The 23,654-nt window shown below is 43.3% G+C and overlaps 2 protein-coding genes across 7 annotated transcripts in view; both read right to left on the bottom strand.

Moving 5' to 3' along the window:
• Positions 1 to 437: 437 nt before the first annotated feature.
• On the bottom strand, positions 438 to 17,965 carry tox4b (TOX high mobility group box family member 4 b). Of its 2 annotated transcripts, none has more exons than XM_085396312.1 (9): positions 17,833 to 17,965; positions 13,356 to 13,424; positions 9,438 to 9,725; positions 9,092 to 9,352; positions 8,671 to 8,991; positions 8,508 to 8,588; positions 5,231 to 5,893; positions 4,974 to 5,128; positions 438 to 3,570 (listed from the first exon to the last, which is right to left on the bottom strand). In XM_085396312.1, exons 1-9 carry the CDS (start codon positions 17,836 to 17,838, stop codon positions 3,513 to 3,515), a joined length of 1,902 nt encoding a protein of 633 aa, XP_085252438.1. In that variant the 5' UTR covers positions 17,839 to 17,965; the 3' UTR covers positions 438 to 3,512. The 2 variants fall into 2 exon arrangements, with proteins under 2 accessions (XP_085252438.1, XP_085252431.1); XM_085396305.1 differs by lacking the exon at positions 17,833 to 17,965 and adding an exon at positions 15,201 to 17,826.
• A 1,403-nt stretch (positions 17,966 to 19,368) lies between these two features.
• The window catches only part of slc12a6 (solute carrier family 12 member 6), a 33,452-nt gene continuing 29,166 nt past the window's right edge, over positions 19,369 to 23,654 (bottom strand). For 4 of the 5 annotated variants that reach the window (XM_085396281.1, XM_085396266.1, XM_085396273.1 and 1 more), the window contains 3 exons: positions 21,943 to 22,181; positions 21,728 to 21,861; positions 19,369 to 21,448 (listed from right to left, as the gene is read on the bottom strand). In XM_085396281.1, the coding sequence (XP_085252407.1) occupies positions 21,357 to 21,448; positions 21,728 to 21,861; positions 21,943 to 22,181 (465 nt within the window). In that variant the 3' untranslated portion in view covers positions 19,369 to 21,356. Of the gene's footprint in view, positions 21,449 to 21,727; positions 21,862 to 21,942; positions 22,182 to 22,308; positions 22,384 to 23,654 lie in introns of all 5 variants that reach the window. The other variant, XM_085396295.1, reaches the window with a different exon arrangement.

The following is a 23,654-nucleotide window of genomic DNA, read 5'->3' as shown; positions in this document are numbered from 1 at the left end:
GCTGGTTGACTCGAGTCCATGTTAGTGCACAAAGTAAACAGCTCGCTTTAGTTGTGAAGCAAAAACGCTGAAACCGGAGAAACAAACCGTGCCAGGAGAACGATAATGATGACAAGAGTCTCCCGATCGTTTACTCTTGCTGTCCTGTGAACAACATCGGCGTGGTGTTACTTGTTTGCTGTTTTCGCGATCGCGTCGCGCACGAGGATATCACCAGGTAAACTCGCCACATTTTTAAACATTTTGTTGTTCAACAGCATCAAGACTGACGGAGTGTGTTTGAGACAACCTCACAAGTGTCACAGATGACACATTTGGCTTTTTTTTGCTGGTTTGTCGGTAGCAGCTACTGAAACGCAAGACTGCCACACATCTGTTCGACCAACGCCAGTTGATCTGGAACACCGGCGTTGTGCCAAAAAGTGATTGTCTGCCAAAAACTGATTGCTCGTATTTAAACTGGTATAAGTAACTTGTTGGTCTATAATATGTGAAACATATGTATTTGATCTACTTTCAAATCCATTTATCATAAATGTAACAAAGTGTTTAGGAAGTTGCCACATACATGTAATTTTTAATCTTTTTATGTATCCATCTATAGAACGCTGCATGTTATATTCTAAATCTGCCTGTTTTGTTTTTGTCTTGTTTTTTTAAACCTGCCAGCAAAAACGAATCTAAAGTATGTAATGCAAGGATGTAATCACTTTCAAGAGGGAGCATAAAGTTTGACTTTAAGTGACAATTATGAATCACAGATTCTGCAGGTCATTAATCAATGTAAAAAACTAAAACAATGTATTTTTAGTGACACAGCACACAAATATGGAAGCAAGATGTGTAATTAGGATTTATTTAAAATAAATATGAATTAATTAGTGCAATATCTTTAACCATAGAGAGAATGACAAAATCCTTCAGGACATTGTCACATCAATGCACTGAACTCTATGTTATCCATCTAACAGAGCCTCAACATGTTCTCACTGTAATTTCCCCTCATGAATGAATTTATGCTCGCACTAATCTGAATGTTTGGAGGGAAATCAAACGCATTTTACTCGCTGTACTCAAGCTGACTTACCTTTGTTTGAATGAGGGCGTACTCACAACGTGGTCTAAAAATAGCCAAATCTTGTACCCAACCATTGGTGAATTGCATGTGCGCCTACAGAGATTTATAAACTGGTGCGCCGTGTATGCGCTGACTCCACAGACAAGGTACGAGAATATATCAGGCTCAGTCAATACCGGTTGTTCTTCAGGGTTTCTACTCCACTGCTGCATTTCATACGGGTCCACATTTCCAAAGCAGGCTATTTTTTGCAAGTACCGTCTCTTTGCATCCGGACGCAATCTGGCTCTATAAAGTCCTTTTTCTTTTGAGCTGCTTTTAAGTATGGTTCGTAGCGGTCTTCTTTCCAACAGTGTGTTTGTTTTGATTCGTGGCCTGCTAAAATGGTGCCACTCTCCCACAATGCATTGCGGTGTGACAACTCCAAAGCCCTATGGCATCCATTGAGCGTAATGCTTCCCAGTCATTCATAATCCGAGCTCCGCGTTCGTGACATAATTGAAGGAATCCCTGCTCACACCGCTGACTCACACACTCACCGGTGATATCCAGACAGCTTATGATATTTTCTCAAACTGCTGCGCTGAAAAAGTTTCCAAAGAGCACGCTGTGTGAGACGATAAACATCATTTAACCTTTTAACCTGTGGCTTCCACATATTTGTGAAACAGAAAATGATGACATCGCTCAAATAATCAGAACATGGAACAGTTGTCCAACAGTCAAGTTTCTTTTCTGCACTAGTGTACACACAAATCACAACAGCAGTTGCCTCAAGGCGCCTGCTTCATTGCATTAATGTCTTACCAGGAAACCAAACGTCTGCATCTGGAGACTTGATTCAAAAGGCAATAAAAACCAAAACAAATGTTTAAAAAAAAAAAAAAAAAAAGAATAAAGGAAAAATTACAATTTCACAAATGTCAAACATTTTTTAATTAAAATTCCTCTTTTTTTTTTCCTATTAAAAAGTTGTAAAAATGAGTCCAAGGCCTTGATGCCGTAGCATCTAGCTTTGTTATTTTTTGTGTCATACAGTCTGTGTATTTATTTACTTATATTTCCTGAACGGCGCACAAACTTTTTCTTTAAATTAATATAAAAACAACAACAAAGTCAGACATTCAGCAGCAAATCTAACCTTGTTACATGAGAAGAAAAATCATAAACAGAAAATAAAAGTCTGTATTCTTGTTACTACAGCCGTAAAACGTGAGGCCAAACTGTCACCAGGAGTGTACTGAAACATAAAATATTTATTTCATGATTAAAAACATTTCCAGTACATCTGCGCTGCAGGATCTCATCACACTGGGAAGCGTTGTTTGTTTTTTGGAAGCAGCCATCATTCTTCCGTTTCACCTGAAACAATGTCCCGGTTAAAAAATAAAGCTTTAACACCAATTTCCCTTTACAGTAAGTAGTGTTTGTCAGAGCTGGTGTGTTATTTTGCTGCGATACACATCTCTCTTATTTTTGTTTCTCTTTCCTCAAACAGAAATTTTTACCTCATTAAGAAAAACCCAGCACACATTTAAAAAGCTCTCAGGACACAGGGCCTTCCAGCAGGAAGAGAGAACGACAGACAGATACTTTTCCTGAATCTTAGCACCTTATTTAAGTTGGAAGTAACCTTGTTTGTTTCTTTTCCCCTCAGGCGGCTTGTAAAAGGTGACAAACAGCATTTAGCAGACAGCAGATCACCGGGTCTCTGAATGGCTTCAGACCTTTCAACCTCTTCACGACTCCAAAGTAGCTTTAAGACCATTTGTGCTTTTGCCTGCGTGTTGCTCCCCCACCCAGCCCCCTTTCTCCTTAAAAAAAACAACAACAAAAAAAAAAAACAAAAACCAAAAACCAGCCCCACTTTACTCAAGAACAGACGACTCAAAACTCTCAATTCGTTCACATTGATCGCTCCTCACCGTGACGAGTAAAGGGAATAGCAAACACACTTAAAGATTCATTTTTCTGAAATGAATAAACTGAATACGTCTGTGATGATTTTCTTTTCTCCCCATCTTTTCAAAACAATTAAAAACACCATAAGCCTGTATAAAACGTTACTTTTTATCAAGTCTGTGTTTTAAATTCACAATCAATGATCGAGAGCAGGAAATGTCTGGAGCAGCAGAGCCGAGCCTCTGTGGTTTCTTCGCCGTCCACGCGATCGTGGTATTCGCAGATGACTCAAGAGTTTGTTTTATTCTGCTAGAGAAGCTTCTTGTGGGAGGTACAACACAGGGACTTCTTTTTTTTTCCTTTCTTTCTTTTTGTGTGTCCACAAGATGACATGAGCACGATAAAACAAACCATTATGTGCCAATACCTGAGTCTATTATTCAGTCTTTTCTCTGTCCGTTTGCATTTCATGTGGTATTCTCATCCTTTTCCGTCTCCGAGCATCACTCCTCCCCTCAGGTGTGTCCCGGTCCTATGTTACCGTGGTGGAGTTCTGCCCTCGGATAGCGCACCAGGCCATGAAAACGTCTCTGTGGAGAAGAGAGGATGATGAAAACATTAGGTTCAAGCAGGTCTGAGTAAGATGCACTTGTAATCCAATTTTAGGGGTTTGAAGACAAAGATCCATACTGTTCACATTCCAATAATTTGTTCGGAAGCTTGTCTCTATACTTTTCTGTCAAAACTACACAATGCAAACCAAAAGTTTATTTCAAGAGCTTGTTGTGAGAACACACTAAATAAATAAATACATAAATAAATGGTTGGTATACCTGTGATCAGAACTAGAAAATGTTACATTGTATCATCATCTCTTCTAAAAAAAACAAAACAGACTATAAGAGGCTTTTGGACGAACAAGCAATTAGTTTTTCAACTATTGAGAGGACATAAAGGGCCCCCCCATTGCCCCCTGTAGATCCACCCCTGCCTCTGATACCAGCCTTCATCGGGTATTTAAAGAAACACAATGGAAACACCCAGGCAATTGTTTTAGTCTTTGACAAAATTATTTTTTTTAATTTCTTTCTTGCTTTTTAAACTAACTTTAATCAAAGAGCACCATGAAGTTCTTTGATTTTAAAACTAAATATGTTCTCAGAGCTGAAAACTGAACATTTTTGTACCTGAAATATTTGAGGGTGGGGCATCTTTATGTCATACAGTGCCATGAGCAGTTTACTTTGGTCTTTCAAACAGGAATCTTGGTCAAATGTTTAAATTTCTGAGTTTTGGTGAATTTTTATGCACGAGTTGAGCGGACGATCAAGATTTTATTTTCATGTTTTTTTAAACCAACTTTGACATCTGGTGATCCGATACAGTCTAAGTGTTTCTCTCGTCTCTTATTTAGCTTTGTTGAATTTTCATCTAACCAGCCTGTGGTGGGGCGTGGTCTGCAGCACGGCTGCGAGGGAGGTGGATGCATCTGAGAGGCACCTACAATCGCACCTCGCCGACTTAAAAGACAATGAGCTAGAGTCCTGTGAATCCTGTGGTTGTTGTTGTGTATGTGTAGGTGCAGCTAAAAAGCTGTGACTGAGTGCTGTAGAAGAAAACTAATAAAAGAGTGCTGAAAAGCGTTGAAACGTGGTCGGGTCTGTGGTGGGTTTGTTACACAGCCATTATAAATATCAAATATATTATACTGATATATTGCTAATTTTAGCCATCACTTACACACCAATAAGACTCTAATCTAGAGGAAGTAAAACTGAAGGTTTCAGTAGGTGAACCTGTGGATTATTAACCGTCTTTTCCAACCGATCTCAGAGTCACTATGCTTTGACTCTGTGTTTCTTTGTTAAACAGCATCTTTACGACCACCTAAAGTACTTCACAAACCTCTGGAAGTGAAGCAGAGCACGCTGTGGAAACATTTAAAGTACTGACGCACACTCCAGGAGTCGAGTTTAGGTCCGTCTGTACGCACCTGCAGTGTGTGGCGACACACTCGTTGCTACAGTACTCTTTGTCCCAGTCTTTGCTCTCCACGGCGGGGTTTGTGCAGCCGGCGCGCACGCAAATGTTCGGGTTGGCGGTGGGAGTCACACTCGGGCCAGGAGCAACATTAACCTCCACCTCCATCTGAGAGGGCGGACAAAAAGAAACACCGAAATTTATGTGAATGTGTATTCATCCAAACACTTAACAGTAAATGTTCGACGTGTTCGAAGTTCAGCGGCTCACCCCTTCCTCGCCTTCAGCCACTTCCTCTCCTCCCGTCACCTCACCCGTGTGTCCAACCTCCACCGCCAGAGCAGAGGTGGTGGCAGACACTGTCGTGGGGGTTTCCCCCGTTGACGTCACAATGATCGAGGCGCTTGAATCTGACTGGCGTGCTGAAGGCACTACCTTAAGCGGCGGCGGAGCAGTGGTGGCTGCCGCCGCCCCTCCTCCACCACGCGGTTTGGCCTGGAGAGGCGGGGGCGCCTGGGCGTGCACCATTTGCTGCAGCCGGGGTGGAGGAGGGGTGCTCTGCATCTGCTGCAGCGGCGGAGGCTGGCGGGGCGAGGAGGCGGTCGTCACCGTAGCTGACATGCCGCCGGAGGGTAGCGGTGTCTGCTTGATGATGATTTTGGTGACGGGGGCAGTGTTGAGGGCAGTGCTCGCTGGTGGAGGCTGCGGTTTGATGGCCCCGGTGCGGGACCGGGTGGTGACCTGAGGCAGGTCCAGGATGATGTTGGAGGTACAGATGTTGGTGATGGTGTTCTCCTCTGGGTTGTAGTGCTGCGACCTAGTTGGCCGGGTGGGCGGGGTGGGGGCGGGGATGGGCGTAGGCATGGCTGTGACCACAGGAGCTGGGGCTGAAGGTGGGGGTGATGGTGTGGTTTCCATGACCTCAATAGGTGCCTGAAGAGAGGAAGAAGAAGAGAAACGTTTAGGTGGATATTTGTGTTGCTCTGGTGTGTCCGCACCAGGACAGCAGAATGTATCCTAAACTTTACAATGCAGAACATCAGAACTACCAGATTTACAGCTGGAGTTCCAAAGCATCAGGATAGAAACTGTTTCTCGATGAGACGAGACAAAGCTCTTTGATAAATCATCAGTGTGTACTCAGTGCTCAAGGTTTACACGATTTAAATCATAGAACTTCAACTTCAGCTCTCGTGGTGAGAGCAGCAACTGATGTAGCTACACCTTGAGCTGGCACCTGCAGAACAGGCTGAGACGTTACACCATGCTCAGGTAGACTGGCAGACACTGGCAGGGCCACCATCCCTTTCTCCACCAAGCCAGACACAAGAGCAGCCTTCAGCTCAGCCTTACGCAGAGCTGTGGAGACACAAATGCCATAAAATGATGCCACCTCATGCAGATCCCTCTTCCTACAGGCGTCCAGCTGGACAAGCGAAGGATTTTCCTTGAATCAGAATCAGAATCAGAATACTTTATTCATCCCGAGGGAAATTAGGGGTTACAGCAGGCAGCACGCTAATGGCGCATGCGCACTCACAAAGGAACCTTCTGACCAACTTTACACAAACATCACATTGGGGAGACATGTCAGAAAGGTAGGCTGATAGGAAAAACAACGAAAATAAACTACATGAGGTAAGAGGAGGAGAAAAAAAAAACTCCACTCAGACTGAGCTCCTGGTGGGAGAACAGTTTGATAACAGAAAAAACACCTCAGCACAAAAGCACATGACTATCAATACACCATAGAAACACAAGACAAGCAACAGGGGCGGGTAAAGGGTAAGAGAGAGCCGGTGTAGATAGCGCATCCGGTCCTGCAGCATCTGCGCTGGTCCAGTTGACTGCTATCTTCCCCGGTAGGGCACAAGCATCGAAGGCGTTGGAAAGGGAGGGGGGATGAGTGAGTGCTTATCAGTGTAAGTGTGTGTGTGTGTGTGTGTGTGTGTGTGTGTGTCCAGAGTTCAGCGGAGACAGTGTCCTTCGCACTATCAGGCTAAGTAAACAGTCTGCCAGCCAACCCAGGTGGCCTACACGGCAATATCAAAGGTAGCCATTAAAACTAAAACTACCTGAGGCTAATAATAACAACAACAAAGAAGAACCACCTCCAATACACAAATCAAAAACAGGTGGGAAATATGTGTGGCCACAGGGTTAACCAATAAATAAAATTAACACCGACCCTCTCCTCAGACCTGCCTACTAAAATCTTAGCCTGCTTAGCTTCTGGAGTGTACCAGGCTCGAGGCAACTTTAAAGGCTAAGCATTAAGTGCACAAAGCACCGACAAGCCTACCCTCGACAGGGAACTAATCCCCACCCAGGATTACTCCGAAATTAAAAAAGGCAAAATAAAAAATGAGTGCCTGAAGGAGGAGCTTACGCTCAGCTAGACACTCCCCTTTGCTAACTGGAGAGAGAGCGCAGCAGATATAATACAACTAAACAAGCCACCGGCAAACAACTCACTAAAACTCAATTGCTGTTCCTTCCATTCAGATCCCGGACGAGCCCCCACATTGTTACGTTCCCCCCGAAGGGGTCTAGGCATGCGAGTGAGGGGACCAGTAACAAATGAGTCCAGAACAGAATGAAAGGAAAACAGAGAGGTGGTTTTTAGTAAATAAAATAGTCTTTATTATAGATAATCTTAACATAAAGAGCCAGCAACGCCGTTTTACCAATAACACTTGGAAAAAGGAAAAAAGGCTGCAACGACAAAGAACACGAGCCAGGTGCAATATATCAGCCACCTTTCATGTTCAGGCAGACACACACTGCAGTAACATGGCAGCAGCTGGCTCTTCACTTCCTTTCTGGGGCAGTGAACATGGTACATAATATCTGTAGAAAAGTTGGACTGAAGGTCAGAGCTATGCAGACTGATCATTGAATCACCGCAGTCACTCCCCACTGCCACCACACCTGAGCACAGAGCACATCTTCTTATATACAGAAACTCTTCATGGTTTAAGTTTCTCATCGTATTGCATCACGTGTAACCATTTCCTTTTAATAAAATCCAGATATGAGTTATTGAACCACATGTCCTCATAACAACTGCATAATGAGTGAAAGATGTTACAACTCATCCACATGGATACAGCTGAAAGTTACAGTATTAGTCTGAACTGGTCTGGTGTTGGTGCCTTTGAGATTTTTCTTATCTAAAATATTTTAGGTGTATGTGCAGAACACTGAGAGGTCTGCTTCTTGTCAATTATTAGTAGAAATGCATGCCTGTGCACAGCACCTGCACAGTTTATGAATGCAGCTGCATCAGGACTCATCTAGTCCAGTCTCTGCAAACTTTATTCATCTGTGGTGCCACATTAAAGTCATGGGTGCTGATACTGAGTAAGCAATAGTAAATTCATCCTGTCATCCCTAACCCCTCACTGATATACACTGAGGTGTAGAAAACAGTCGTCAAATGTCGTCTTTATGAGGGAACGATTAAAGAGTTAAACCCTGTGTGATCAGGACATCATGCTAGCATACCTGTGGTTTGTCTGCTTCAAACTATCAAGGTTTGACTCACCTGAGAAATGAGACTGGCTCTGTACTCTGCCAGCGCTTTCAAGTAATCCTTCTTTGCTGCTTCGTTTTTCCTCTTGTAAACCTAAAAATGATAAATATTAAATGACTACACAAGCACATTTACAATCTTAAAAACCTTGAAGGAACCAAAGAAACCCTCTTACTTGTTTCTGCTCCTCCCCCAGACTGTCCCACATGGACGCCACGATCTTGGAGACCTCTCCGAAAGTCGCGTTGGGGTTTTGTCCCTTAATAGCTGCCTGTGTGTCTCTGAAGAACAGAGCGTAGGCCGACACAGGTTTCTGGGGCTCGTTGGGATCCTTCTTCTTCTTCCCCTTCTTCCCCCCTCCTGCTCCTCCTTTCCTTCCCGTAGCAGAGGAGACGCTGGAGGTCGGCGCAGACAGCGGGGATTCAGACGGGGAGGGATCGAGGGAGATGACTCCAGGGGAGACGGCCAGAGAGACCGGAGATTCGACTAGGACGCTCTGATGGAGGATGAGGAGGCAAAAGGGCACGTTGGAGTAAATAAATGAGATGCATTTTCAAACAGATGAGTGCCAGACGCTGGTTATATTTAAGACTCACCCTTCTGAAGTCGTCCATGTCATCATCCTGGAGCGAGCTGGTGGGCGAGGCTGTGGCCGACAGCGGGTTTTCGGGCGACTGCGGCCGCTGAAGTATGTTCCCGCCGCCCAAGCCGAGCCCCAGTTGAGCACTGAGCTCTGATTGGTCTATAGTGGTGAGCTGATTGGACCCCAGTAAACCCTGGCCCATGTCACCTAGAGGGACGTCGATGGTTACCGGGGACGAGCTGCTGAACTGAGAGCCAATGGGATGACCGAGATCCTGGGATAGGGAGGAGGAGAAAAGGGGCGTTACTTAAAGAGGAGACTGAAGGTGGGTAAAGGTTAAAATGTCACGTATTCCTTACCATTCCCAGTGACGACCCTAACAAAGTATTCCCTCCTGACTGGGTCATGACTCCAAGAGTCAGGTGCTCCAGTCCCTGAGAGGCCGCACTAACAAAAGTGGACGCGAACGAGGGGTCGTCACCTTCAACGACGGCGTTCCCAGGTACCACCACGCTGTCCGAGGGTCCAGTTTCTGACAGCTCCCCGAAATGGGACACGACATCTGACACGGAGAGGGCAGAGTCCGGGTCCAGAGAGATGGGAGGGATCTCGAATTCCTCATCGCCAAGGCTGGGAGTGTGGAACGTCTGGTGAGCACGGGGAAGACAGAGGAGAGGAAGAAGAAGTAGTAGTTAGGATCTAACATCACTCCGACACTTGGTGAATAAACTCTCATATGTTGTGAAGATCACACTAAACCAACTCCAAACTTTTATCACTTCTAAGCCTCCCCGAGCCCCCACCCCTACCAAAGTTTTCTCTGACACTGATTTCATACTGTGTTTTCCATTTACAAGTTCTGACGATGATGGATTGTTCAGGCCTGGGAACAGGAAGCTCCTTGACAAGAACTTGCTAATAGCTGGAGTGGAAAACCAACAGAGGCAGCTGATCTTTGTTCAGTTAACCTATCAGAAGGAGTAAAGCTCAGTTCAATCAGGGTTTTTCCCTTTAATAAACAAAAAACTCACAGCTTTAGCATAGAAACTGTTAAAGCAGATTTAAAACCGGCTAAAACCAGGTGCTTGTTGAGATGTTTTACCTGATGATGCCATAGTCAGCTAAGCAGCTGCTTGCACATTTACATAATGACTGTTCCACAAAGTGCAGCCTGCTTCAGCTTTTAGGTTCCCGTCTATCCTGACGGGAGAGCAGCAGCGAAAAGATGTCAACTTAAACTCTGACTGGCCTCAAACTAAACGTCCATATTCATCATGTGTCTGCAGCTGCATCACTGAAAGCCCCCATCGTTTGACTCACACGCTAGATGAGTCAGTTTTGCAGCTTTTTAAATAGTGTCTCATGACTCATTCTCGATAAAAAGCCTGTTTTCTACAGGACAGAATTATCAAAAAGGTGCCTGGATTTGAGGCGGTGGGGTGTGACACTTAAAGCCTTTTTATAAACAGTTCACATCCCACAGGCTCAGGTGGACAGCAGGTTGAAATGACATGAACGTGGTTTAAATTAATCCAGCCTGTCTCCAGGAGAGTGGAACCAGAAAGGGTGCAGTGTCCACTCTGAGTCTGGGACAAGTTGTTGATCCAAGTGGAGAAAGTTTCAGGGTCTTCTTCATGAGCAGGAGAATGGAGCGGTGCACAGGCGATTCACCAGTCCATCTATGCTCCCACCCTCACCTGTGACCACGAGCTCTGGGACATGAATGAAGTTCCTGAGATGCAGGGGGGGGAAACAAACTTCCTCCAAAGGCACCTCAAAATGCCCCGTAACATTCTGGAGAGATTACATGTCTCAGCTGGCCTGGTGTCTAAGCACTGAGCCCCAGAGCTGGAGGAGATGGGCAGGAGAGGGAGGTCTGGGTTTCTGTGCAGCAGAAGATTGATGGTTTAAGTAAATGCTAGAAAACTGCTGCTACTTAACGTGGCAAGATTGTAAACTGCTATCAAGTTGAGCTTCATTTGTGCTCTGTCGTAAAGGCTCAAGTTAAATTTACTTGCTTACGGTATCAAAACCTCCTCACAGAGAGCATCACTGTCACCTTAAGCTTACTGTCACAGAGGTGCTGTATTAATCATTGTAATCATCGTGAAAACCAGAGAACAGAGAAGGATATGGAAAGGATGCCTTTCTTCCTGCTCTATAAAGATATACCATCTCAAAATGAACAACTCAAACATGCACACAACACAACACAGCCTGTTCCCCTACAGCACAGCAGATTTCAACATAAGCCATCTATTATTTAAAGCAGCAGCACTATAACCCAGCTCAGTGTATTCATCAGCAGAAATATCTTATTTTAATCGTTTTTAAATAGAGTGTTCGACAGCTTCTTGTGTCATTTTTCTCAGTATTAACTTTAGTTCCTCCTCCTTTTTATTTTGGGTAGTATAAAACTTTCTCAGGCAGCCTGTCTGCTGGAACAATGATGACTCTCTAAAGTTAAATGGACATTTCTCTACACTCAATCTTTGTCCCAATAATATATCTGATGAATGGCAGTAAAGGGTAGAGTTATTTCTGATTATTTATGCCCTGTTACAGTTTCTCTGATGCCGCTTGATTTTGCACCTGGTTTGGCTGCTGAACGGCTCTTTGGCATCTTTGCATTATGGCACTCTCCTACAGCTTTCCATTGAGGCTCTTCTGAGCTTTTTTTAAGACCACTCCTGCAACGCACATGTCAAACCTCACCTTTTAGTACCGGCTCAGCTTTTTGGGAAAGCCATTAATAGTGAGTTGTTTATTTTTTTTACAAAAAAAAGGGATCTATCTTCAAAGACAAAAAACCAACTGGTGTGAAGTTGAGCCAGACCATCAAGTGCAAAGAGGACTTTAGCTCCGTGCTGGATCAAACCCTCCCTGTAAACTTGTCCAGCCCCAGCTTGCGCTACAAATAACTCTCAAAGCTAAGTGCCCGTTTTCTCAAAAATAAACAGACTATAAACGTCTGAAAAACTCACAGGGTCACTTACAGTCGCTTATCAATGTTCTCCAGGTGTTTTCTTAACAGTCTCTTTGAAACATCTGGATAAGAGATTTTACAGTGTGCCCTGTGGAAAAATTCTAACTGATGGCAAAGTGTGCAGTCTTTGAGAACGTTTGAAAATTTTCTTGAATTATTGGATATTAAATCTCTTCAGGTCTCCACACATTTTTCAAACTTAAATATATACATATATAATTAGCAAAAATACCCAAAACATTTGATTAAACTGATGCAAAATCAATGACAAGGGTTTCCAAAAGACCTTTTACCATGTGGAACAGCAGCTCTGCTTCCCTACTGTACAGTCCAGCTTCTGTTGATAAACAGTCTTACAAATGCTGGATGCTCACATTAAATGCAGCTACCAAATGACCTTTGAATATGTGCAAGTATCCAAATAGGACTAAATATTTATACTCCTGGATCTTTATGACATCAAAAAAAGGGGATGGCCCTAATATATAGTCATCTACTACGCTCAAGCCCCACCCACCTACCGTTCAAACCTCACATTTGCAGGAGGTAGCCAATCAGAAAGAAGCTGGCTTAAAGGTGGGAGGAACTGAAACAGCTCGTTTCAAAGGGCAGTAGAAGATAAACAAGGATTATTTTTGAACCGTTAATCATCAGAGTCCAAAAGTAAGACTTGGTCTTTTACAATCTTTCTAGGTGACCTATCGCCAAAATAAAAAACAGGAAGGTAAACTGTGCAGCAGGTGGTGAGATAAGAAAGAGCTTTTCAGTGACTTTTACAGTGGTCGGTTTTTCTTTTACATGCCTTTATAATGTCATTAAAGCCTATCACTTAAAATACTATGCACTGGCAGTTTAATACCATATTTTTAAAAAAATTGGTTTCTACTAAAGAAAAATCAAGTCTTCAGCAGATACATTTTTAGACAGTATTTTTTAGGGGGACAGAGTTTAATTTAAATCAGCTTAAACCCAGTTCTGTCAATAAAATGGCCAAAAATAACAGAACAGAGGCCAAATTTCACTTAACTAAAGCAACAAAGACTGTTTGCCTCAACTACATATGGACCAAATATGCATATGTCCACAGATGCCCTATCTGAGCCAGGAAAAAGCCTGTGTATCTATAAAATATATGAAGAAGTGACACAAAATTTTATCTATGCATTCCTTATTTTTGTCCTCTTTAGCACTCTTAGAGACTTCTAATGCCTTTAACTCTGGCAGGATCTGCTGAGAGGTGGGACCTCTGCAGAAACAGACCGATGCTCGTGTCTCAAGTATAAAGGCTTACCTCTGAAGAGGAGAGGAAGGGGTGGCCGGAACCAGGAATCGTCAGGTAGTTGTCGCTGCCTCCAGGGAACTGAAACGCAGGGGAAGAGAGTGTAACAGTAAGGGAGGAGGGGCGACACCATCATCACAGCAACACAAAGAGCTACCTAAACGCACCGCCAACAGGGGCACACCATAAAACACACATTTACCAGCAAATCTAGCTTAAACTGAGAGTCACAGAGGAGGCTGCCTCTTTACACCTGGTTAGTAAAGAAGAGCTAGTTTGAATATATTGAAAAATCTGCAATTGACACTCTGAGATGCATTTGACTTTAGTAAGAGTAAATATGTTTGTGTAGGTAAAAACAGGACTTCCTGTGGTGCCAGAGGCAAATCCAAAATGCGGTTTTTAAATGACGACTTCATTTATTAAGAGAAAGAAGTTATTCAAACCCATCTGCCCTGTGGGGAAGTAACTGCCCCCTAAACCTAATAACTGTTTGTGCCACTCCTAGCAGCAACAACTGCAACAAGTCTTTCACGTCACTGGAGGAGTTTTGGCCCCCTCTTCTTACCAGAATTGTTTTGATTCAGTCGCATTGGTGAGTTTTTGAGCATGAACAGTCTGTCTAAGGTCAGGCCAAAATGTCTCAATCTGGTTCAAGTCCGGACTTTGAACAGACCACTTCAAAACCTTCATTCTGGTTTTTGGCCTTGCTGGTGTGTTTTTGATCGTTGTCCTGCTGCACAAACTGAGCGCTCTTGAGCTTCCGGACATGAACTGATGGTCGGACGTTCTCCTTTATGGTTAGTCGTCCAAGTCCTGAAGAGGTAAAGCAACCGGAGACCATCACACTATCACCACCATGTGTGATGTTCTTTTTAATGCTGTGTTAGTTTTTTGTAGATGTAATGGGACCTAAACCTTCCAAATTCAGCTTCTATCTCATCAGTCCACAGAATATTTGCATAAATTCTTGGGGATCACCAAGATGTTATTTGGTAAATGTAAGACGAGATTTTGTGTTCTTCTTGGTCAGTGGTGGTTTGCTCCTTGACCTCTCCTCCCATGGATGCTATTTTCATCCAGTCTCTTTCTTACTGTTGAATCACTGACTCTGGCCTTAATAGAGGCAAGTGAGTTGCTTACGTGCTCTTCGAGTAGTTTTGGTAGGTCGGACACTCCTGGACAGGTTCACCACTGATCCAAGGTTTCTTCGTTTGTGGATAATGGCTCTCACCGTGGTTCAGACAGTCCCAAAGCTTTAGAAATGGCAGGGTAACAGTTTTCCAGATTGATAGATGTCAATGACTTTGTTTCTCATTTGCTTCTTTAGATCGTGGCATGTGTTGCTTTCTGGGATCTTTTAGCCTCCTTTACTATGTCAGACAGCTTCTACTGAAGTGGTGTCTTCATTCATCAGGCCTGGCAGTAATCAGGGCTGGGTGTGGTTACTGAAACTGAACTCTGCCTTCTAAAAAAAATTTGATTAATCACTGTTAATTCATGATTTGACAAAGAGGGCAATTACCTTTGTACACAAGGTCAAAAGTAATTGACTGAAGCTGAAACAGGTAGGCACAAAAAACAAATAAACCATCACTGGAGATCAGAGGGTTAAACAGAAGATATGGTTTCAAACAGCCTTATTTCAACACAGGAGAGGAGCATACACTCACATGTTGGCTCCTTAAGTCCAACATGCGTCTTTATCGATTTGTTTTAAGGATGATTTTTAGTCGCACAGATAGGTTAAAGGTTTCTAACCTAAGCTGAAACTATAACTCTCTCTAAAACGGAAATACTCCATTACTCAAGGGTCCAGTACTCGAATAAGCATGCACGGAGCGGCTGTTCAGTCACCTTGTTGTCAGAGTCGAACCCATTGAAAGACTGCGGATCCAGGAACTCCGGATCCCCGTCGTGCTGCCCGGTACCGTCCGTTAAATCCGAGTAAAAATTCAGATCCATCCTTTCAGCTGGGCCTCATGTGTGAGCTGTGAGGCCCCCCTTCTTCGCTGCGATACGACGTCAGGCTATTAACCGGATCTCCTTTCCCCTGATTTTTCCGCCCCTTGTCAGCGTGCGATTGACGGATAGGCTGGTTACCGACCAGCTCCGCCGTTAGCCCGGGTTCTCCTTTAAAAACCCGCCGACAGTGACAGCCGTGGCTGGCAGCCAGCTAAACTGAGCATGTGTGTGTGCGCGTGCCAAAAATAGCCCGGCCCGTGAGCTGGCCGGCTCTCTGACGAGGTAACGTGGCCGTTTAACCGTCTTTCTCGCTGACTTTGTCCTATCACGGTTTAGCGTTAGCTGGCTTTGACGCAAGCCTGCAGAGGCGCTCACATTTCAGCCCCCCTCCGCCAGACAGCCCGGTGCTCGTTTGTCTGTCTACCTGCCTGTTACTCCTCCGACGTCTCAGTGACCGTTTAAACGGCAAACCGACCGCGGTCGTGTCAAGGTGTCTGACAGCCAAGGGAAACACACAGAGTCCCCGATTTTTAAGCTTCGCTTTGGCTCGGGCCAGGATCCTCAATGGATCCCGAGAAACAGATCGTGGGTTGAATAAACAGGCAGCGGTCAAGCTACACTGGTGCAAAGCCGGATGTAGGGCGAAGCGGATTTCAAAATAATCGTGGACGAATAAAATCATTACTGGAGCTTCATGTCCTCTTTTACAACATCCATGGATCGTCTCTGTGGTCTTCCTCTTTTTCCTCCTCCCTGGCAACATCTTTTATCCAATATATCAATCACCCTCAACATTTCCAAACTGCTCAACCTCTTCTGTTACAAATCACCTGTCACACTTGTCTCCACCCTGCTTGCACTCTTCTTTACCTCTCTTTGTTGCTTTGTAAGTTTGCCCCCAGGTAACAAAAACGCCTGCACTTCACCCCTTCACTACCTCTAGTCTTTGCAAATGACTTTTCCCACACATGTATTCTGCCTCGCACCTACGGATTTGCGTTCACCTTCTCAACAGATCATACAGCCGCCTGCTCCTCCACCTGCTCCCTACTCTCACCATAGATCACGTTGTCTGGGACAGACTACCACCTCCTGCCTGACCTCATCTGTCAGCCTGTCCATCACCCTTGCGAGTATCAAGAGACTTGCACCTTAATAATGTCTCACTGTCCTCAAACACATTCTGCACCGCCCTCACATACTTCTCTACCACTCCTGACTTCCTAATGCAGTACAGGCACTGGAATTCGACTGGCTTGTTCCAGGTTTTTGATTTACCTCCCCTTATAAATCGAAAACCCTATACATAAAAACATTTCTATGGCAAACAGTAACTACATCTTATTTCGAAAGGTCAACTGAAAACGTTTACACAGTACTACAGTACTACTAACTATACAGTGCTCCGTGCATCACGTTTACCTTCATTTTAAAGTATGCTTTTTTTGCTTATGGTATCTAAGACAAGGATGTCAAACTAATTTGACATCATGGGCCACATAAAGCCAATTCTGATCTTAAGTGGGCCAGAACAGCAAGATGTTTAACTTCACATTTAATCCCTGGCATATCTAAATATAAGAAAAACAAGTGCAAGTGCAAGAATATGTTATAGTTTTTCTATGTGATAAATGTGCACAATAACAGAACAACTTCTGGTAGCTAATTGCCCAAACAGTATAGTATTTTTAATGACTTCTTTTTTCCTAAAACAGAATATTTCTACAGTAGATATTGAAAAAAAAAAACTTTTATGTCATTTAATTGTTTATCTCTTAGGTAATTATTTGGTGTAGCATGAATATCAATAGGAAAAGCTAGAAAACTTGTGAGAATATCACTGAAAGTTTCAAATCTATTCTCTCCTTCAAATTCTCCACAGCATTCCAGTGGCCTGGACTGGAGTCTTTGTCGGGCTGATTATGGTTCCCGGCCCTTATGTTTAATACACCTGATATAACATGTCTAGATTGTAGAGAATTAATATTATGCTGCAGTAATGTCTCCTTTATTTTGAAAGGTTTAAAGGGAAGCTGGCTGCTACTGCTGTTCGGCATCAATTAACCCGGTTAGCACTCATATGTTATCTAAATTAAGTCCTTTAACATAAAGTTTCCTGTCTGACATGGACTAACACCCCACATTAGGCTGGTTCTTACTGGATGGGGATGTTAGACTGTTTGTTGGCGTTTAACAGTCTCCTTCAGCTGATTTAACTGCTCTATCCTGTGGCTCCTTCCTGGATACACGAGCTGCATATTTTTTTGTTGTTTAAACCGATTAAAGTTCACTAACACTGAGACTGCCTCAGGTCCGCCTGCTCGGACAGACAGCTGGGTTAAAACGATGCTGAACATGTTAGCAGAAGTTAACGTGAAATCCGTGAACAGAGGAACAATGATCAGTGAGGTCAGCGCGTACAGCAGGCCGCCAATGATGTCTGACAGCCAGACTGCGCGTGCTATATTTTGTCATCTTGTGTGCGTGCGCAGCAGTTTATTTTGTTAACACCAGCCACTCTTACCTCCATGCTCACCCCGAAACCTGTTTAACTGTGTTTGTTTGTTTGTTTTTAATCCCACTTTTGCCAGGGAACTTCACCCAGAAGTGATTTCCTCAAATATCACAACATGGCACCGGCTTCCGGATTGTACGTGCAGAATCACGTGACCTCAGCAAGCACAAGTTGGAAGCTTGGCTTTCAAAATAAGACGTAGAAATTTATAGCATTGATAACAGAAAAGCAATTAAAAGGAAGTTCTAAAAAGGAGCTATGTTTTTTTATTCGTTTAAAAAACGAAATTGGGTCACGGAAAAGTAGTTTATAAGGCAAAAACAGTGTTTGTATCATTTTAATGAGCTTGAAAGTCAATATTTGTCTTTATTCCTCAGTACAGCCTGAACTCCTAGACAAGGTTTCTTGGATTGGATCAAAGACACATTTAAAACCTGCAGGAGACCGGCCCTTGAGGCCTGGAGTTCAACACCTGTGCTGTAGACCAATGGGCCTCTCTCCTGAGTTCTTCTGTACATTTTGACAATTTGAACCACAAATTTTACATTTGGATTCATCACTCCATAAATCCTGTTGTCACTGAATTTAAGTTAGTTCTGGTGTAATTTGGAATAGCTCAGCCTTTTCCCCATTTCCTTTCCTAATAATGGCCTCTTGACAACTTAATGAATCTTCAGTTAACAGTACATGCATCAGCTGAAGGTTCAGATGCATCTGTCAGGTCTTTGTTGGAGTGTTTTAGGGCATTTTTATTCACTTGTCCAGTTTCCTCAGATTCTTTTTGGGGTACACTGCAGGGTATGTCCAGATCTCTGCAGACCACTCACATCCCGGACACAAACTGTTCAAGCTGCTGCCCTTAGCCAGGTGCTACAGAGCTCTTTACTAAAACCAGCCGCCACAGACTTTCTTGTCACTCTGTTGAACACTAACCCACTGTTATGTCATTCAGGTCATATGCACATTGCACTATCCAGTTTGCACTGGTTCATGCTGGTTGCACTACACTCAGCCTATTTAAATATATCATTCACGCCCAGTTGTAGTTTTGTACAAGTTGTATAGTTTAAAAAAAACATGTCAAACTGTTAAATTTGGTATTATTAAACTGATTTGGCTGAAAAAATGAAAACCAGTGATGCGTTTTTTGACAGGTAGTCAGTAGATACACTAGTTCATCCCTTTAGTTAGGTGGCTTTTTTGGCTTGAATCATTCATAGGTGAGTGTTTTGTGGAGTGATAAACATTCCACTGAAAATGGTCCAGTACAAGGATGTGACTGAAAATGAGCAAAAAGAAAGCAGCTTATGTCCAAATAATTTTTTCTTTGGACAAACAGATCTTCATTTCAGTTTAATCGATTTAAAATCATCTGCTCAGCTGTTCTTGTTAAAGTCCACTGAAATGTCTACGGTTAAAAAGTCAAAACATAAAAAAGATTTGATAAATGTGTCTGTCTATAAACAGGCAAAATAATCCAACCACCTACACTATCAATCATCAAATATATACAATAAAACACAGATCACAGTTTGTGCATTTTTTTTTTCAAAACTGTTTTATTTATTCCCATTTTTTTTCCAAGCAAAGTTTTTTTTTATTCCTTTTTATATTAATGTAATTAAAAAAAAGATAAAACTTGGGATTTTTCATTTTTATGTACAAGCAAGAAAAAAACAAAACAAAACAATGTTTAGGAAATAACAATGAACAGAGAACAACCCTGCATGGTAACACTGTAAAAAAGAAAAAAGAAAGCGTTAGAGTGGAATCAAACACCTGCAGTTCAGAGCTCCTCATTGTAGCTTGTGAGCCCACATTCTCTCTCTCTCTCTCTCTCTCTCACACACTCACACACACACACACACACACACACACACACACACACACAAAAATGTATACACATGAAGTGTGGTGGTCCTCTCCACGATGGTCCAGTGTCTCCACAATACTGTTTCCCTTTACAAGGTCGTTATGGCAACAACCAAAAACTGTCCCCAGCCCCCCCCCATCTCTAAACTGAACTCTACGCTAACGTCGAATAACTTACTAACTATTCAGGTGCAGTCCAGCGTGGGCCTGAGAGAAAACGAGAGAGCAGAGAGAAAACCTCTGACCATTTCCTTTGCACTGGTTTCATTTTGGTGTCACATCCACAGCTGTGAATGTGTTGAACCCTTGAACCTTGAATGTGGTGCAAAAGACCGAAATCCTCTTTAAGCAATTAAAAAAAAAAAAAGAAAAAAAAAGAAGAAGTGGACACTGCTGTATCAGCAAGGTTTGATGGGTTTCCGGAATAAACCTTGTGATTTTAAACTGAGCTCTGACAGGTTTTCTTCTAATTATGGAAGCTCTGAAGGGGGAATTCTTGTAATTACCCTCTGCAAAAATGAGCTAAAACTTACCACCAGGGGGCAGCACTTCACCAGTGGGATGTTTGCAGGTAGGTGCCGCTTTGATTTTTAGTCCCACCCCCTCTTCCTCAACGTGCATTGCCTTTGGCCTGGCGCCACAGTAAAAAGAAATAATAATAATAATAGTAATAATTAATAAAGGTTACACTGACCCTGCAACACAAGGCCTGCGTGGCTGTCACTTTAGTTAATTTTTGATGTTTCAAACTATTTTTTAAAATACAGGAATTTACAAAAAGTACCTTTGAATTTTTATTTGATTTTTAAAAATGTAAATAAAACTCAGGTGTTATCAATTTTTTACACAACATAGTCCTGCTGAATGCCAATAAAATAGACCTTATCAGAATTTCTACTTATCCATTTAAATTTTATATATATAGCCTGAAATTCTGTCTTAATATGCTGTATTTATTAAAATATTCATCTGATATGAATAAATTCATTTTTGAGGTAAGATGTCTGAATTTTAAACACCCAACATTTTTATGTTAAAGGCTGTTGTGACTAAATTCTAAGTAGTAGCAGCGAAAATCAAAAAATAAATCCTTGTCAGTGCGTCTTAATAAAGCAGATTCTCGTCAGTTGTGTGCAAATACTCCTGGATATGAAAATAAAGAGTACCGATACGCTGGTAAGAGTAAACAGATGTGTTTGTGAGAAGCAACAAAAAGAAAACCATACTTGATTCTGACAGAAAACTGCTGTCTGCTTCCAAATTACATTCTGTACAAAAAGCAACCCTGAGTCTCATCAGCGGGTCGGCCGCTCCGCAGCCTCTCACCGTTAGCCTCTGTGGTCCGCCCCTCCAAACGCAATCGCTCCTAACACCACAGTGCTCCCTTCCTCATCGAGTCAGAGGACCCTCGGGTGGGTGAGTCAAACATAAACACACACACACACACACACACACACACACACACACACACACACACAGCTCCTTGTTGGAATTGTGTTGGCATTTTTGTAGCTTGGACAGCATGTGGGATGGAAACCAGCCAGGGAAGTGTGACAATCGACAATCGCTCTTTTTCAGATTCCCAGATCCCATCGTCTTCACTCTGCTCTCTCCTGCACGACTGGCTGCTTGCTTGATGCTGGCTTCCTGTGTTTGTCTAATCAGGAGTAGATGGTGATGACTTCACTTCCTCCGCCTCTCACCAACAGCACACGCTCCAATCCTTCTGTCAGGACCTCCAGGAACTCCATGTCTGCTCACTGAATTAACGAACTTCTCATACTATGTTACTTTGATAATATAAATGAATTCTTTTAAATAAATGAAAAGCTTATACGTTTTAATAATCATGTTAGTAAGCAAAATTTAACTAAATTTCCTTTCGTCTTTAAGGCTTTAGTGATTTTGTAATTAATTTTTTAAACCCTGTTTAAGCCATCATAAAGGTGTCTGCTGTAACAAAAGTACACTCAGTGACTGCAAAAACAAGCGCCTAACATTTAATTTGGTGCAGACTCGGGGTTAAGGATACAGTTCTCATCTCCTTCGGTGTTCCTGGGAGGTCCAGGCATGTTGAGCAGGACGATCCGGGCGTCGTGGGATCTGTTGACGATGACCTCGTTGAGTTTGACGGCAGTGTGCATTCGCCTGACGTTGGAGTGGTCCCTGGAGGAAAAATGAGATGCGTTAAAGGACCTGGTTAGCGCGGATCTCAGTGTCACAGAGAAACCTGCTGTGTCTGCTCACGGCCTGATGCTCAGCATGTCCCTGAAGCCCTCGGGGGTGGAGCAGCCCGAGTGCGTCGCTCTGTATTGTGTGGTCTTCTCTTTGGTCCAGGTCATCTGAATGCGGCGGTGGTGCTCAGAGCTGCCGCCGCCGCCGCCGCTCGCCGCCCGGTCTCGCTCGCCGCCGTCTGTGTCATCTTCGTCGTCTGAGCCGATGCTCGTCAGACGCAGCATGGAGTTACGATCCTTCACCAGCTGGGCCTGGCGTGTGAAAACACACAAACACGCTCTCTCTCATCTCTTTTTCCAGCCTTTTCTTCCACCTCATTGGCAAACCTCTCTTTTCTACAGTCATTCCTGACTCCTGCCTCTCTCCGTCTCTCTGTACCTGTCTGTCTCTGTCTCCTCTGGAGGTGTTTGGCGTGAAGGGTCCAGGACTTTTGTACCTGGGGGAAAGATACGCCTACAGAAAACACAAGGTCACCTAACTCCCCAAAATCAAACACAGCCTGCATCTACTCTGGTGGGCACTGAAGCACAACTACAGGGACACGGCAGTAAATAAAAAAGGCCCGAGACAAAAAGCTTCTGAAAATCTGAAATGAGAATGAGTGTGAAGGGTAGAGGGAAACAAAGATGACAGAACAGTTAAAGGAAGAAGCATCTGACACATGTTAGCATTAACTGAACCCTTCAGATAAAGAACTGGACTGACAGTGAAATAAATGTGGATTTGATCTACATTAGGGAGGTCAAAGGATTCACTCTGTAACAATTCAGTGTTTTATTTAAAGCAGGGGTTTTCAAACTTTTCCCTGACACACCCCAATGAAGAACCCTGGAAAAAGTTCACCCCACCATCCTGTAATTATTAAGATCATATTATTTTATTGTGTCTCCCCATAGAGGAAAATCATGCTGGACTGCTGCATCAACGCTAGACAACACCAAACATTACGATAACATCACATGTAATGGAAGTGTTTTTAGGAGGCACAGGCTTCAAAAATTAAAGCTGCAGTTACATTAAAGCTGCTCCATGTGAATGTGACAGTGCTGGTGTACATTTACAGTGGGGCAAAAAAGTATTTAGTCAGCCACCGATTGTGCAAGTTCCCCCACCTAAAATGATGACAGAGGTCAGTAATTTGCACCAGAGGTACACTTCAACTGTGAGAGACAGAATGTGAAAAAAAAAAATCCATGAATTCACATGGTAGGATTTGTAAAGAATTTATTCGTAAATCAGGGTGGAAAATAAGTATTTGGTCAATAACAAAAATACAACTCAATACTTTGTAACATAACCTTTGTTGGCAATAACAGAGGTCAAACGTTTACTATAGGTCTTTACCAGGTTTGCACACACAGTAGCTGGTATTTTGGCCCATTCCTCCATGCAGATCTTCTCGAGAGCAGTGATGTTTTGGGGCTGTCGCCGAGCAACACGGACTTTCAACTCCCGCCACAGATTTTCTATGGGGTTGAGGTCTGGAGACTGGCTAGGCCACTCCAGGACTTTCAAATGCTTCTTACGGAGCCACTCCTTTGTTGCCCGGGCGGTGTGTTTTGGATCATTGTCATGTTGGAAGACCCAGCCTCGTTTCATCTTCAAAGTTCTCACTGATGGAAGGAGGTTTTGGCTCAAAATCTCACGATACATGGCCCCATTCATTCTGTCCTTAACACGGATCAGTCGTCCTGTCCCCTTGGCAGAAAAACAGCCCCATAGCA

This window comes from Rhamphochromis longiceps, linkage group LG3 (assembly GCF_057381845.1).
Source record: "Rhamphochromis longiceps isolate RC_006_pf linkage group LG3, R_longiceps_female_GT1.1, whole genome shotgun sequence".
Classification (NCBI taxonomy): Eukaryota; Metazoa; Chordata; class Actinopteri; order Cichliformes; family Cichlidae; genus Rhamphochromis; species Rhamphochromis longiceps.
Note: the sequence above shows the minus strand (reverse complement) of the source record. Positions and strands in the feature narration are given on the sequence as shown.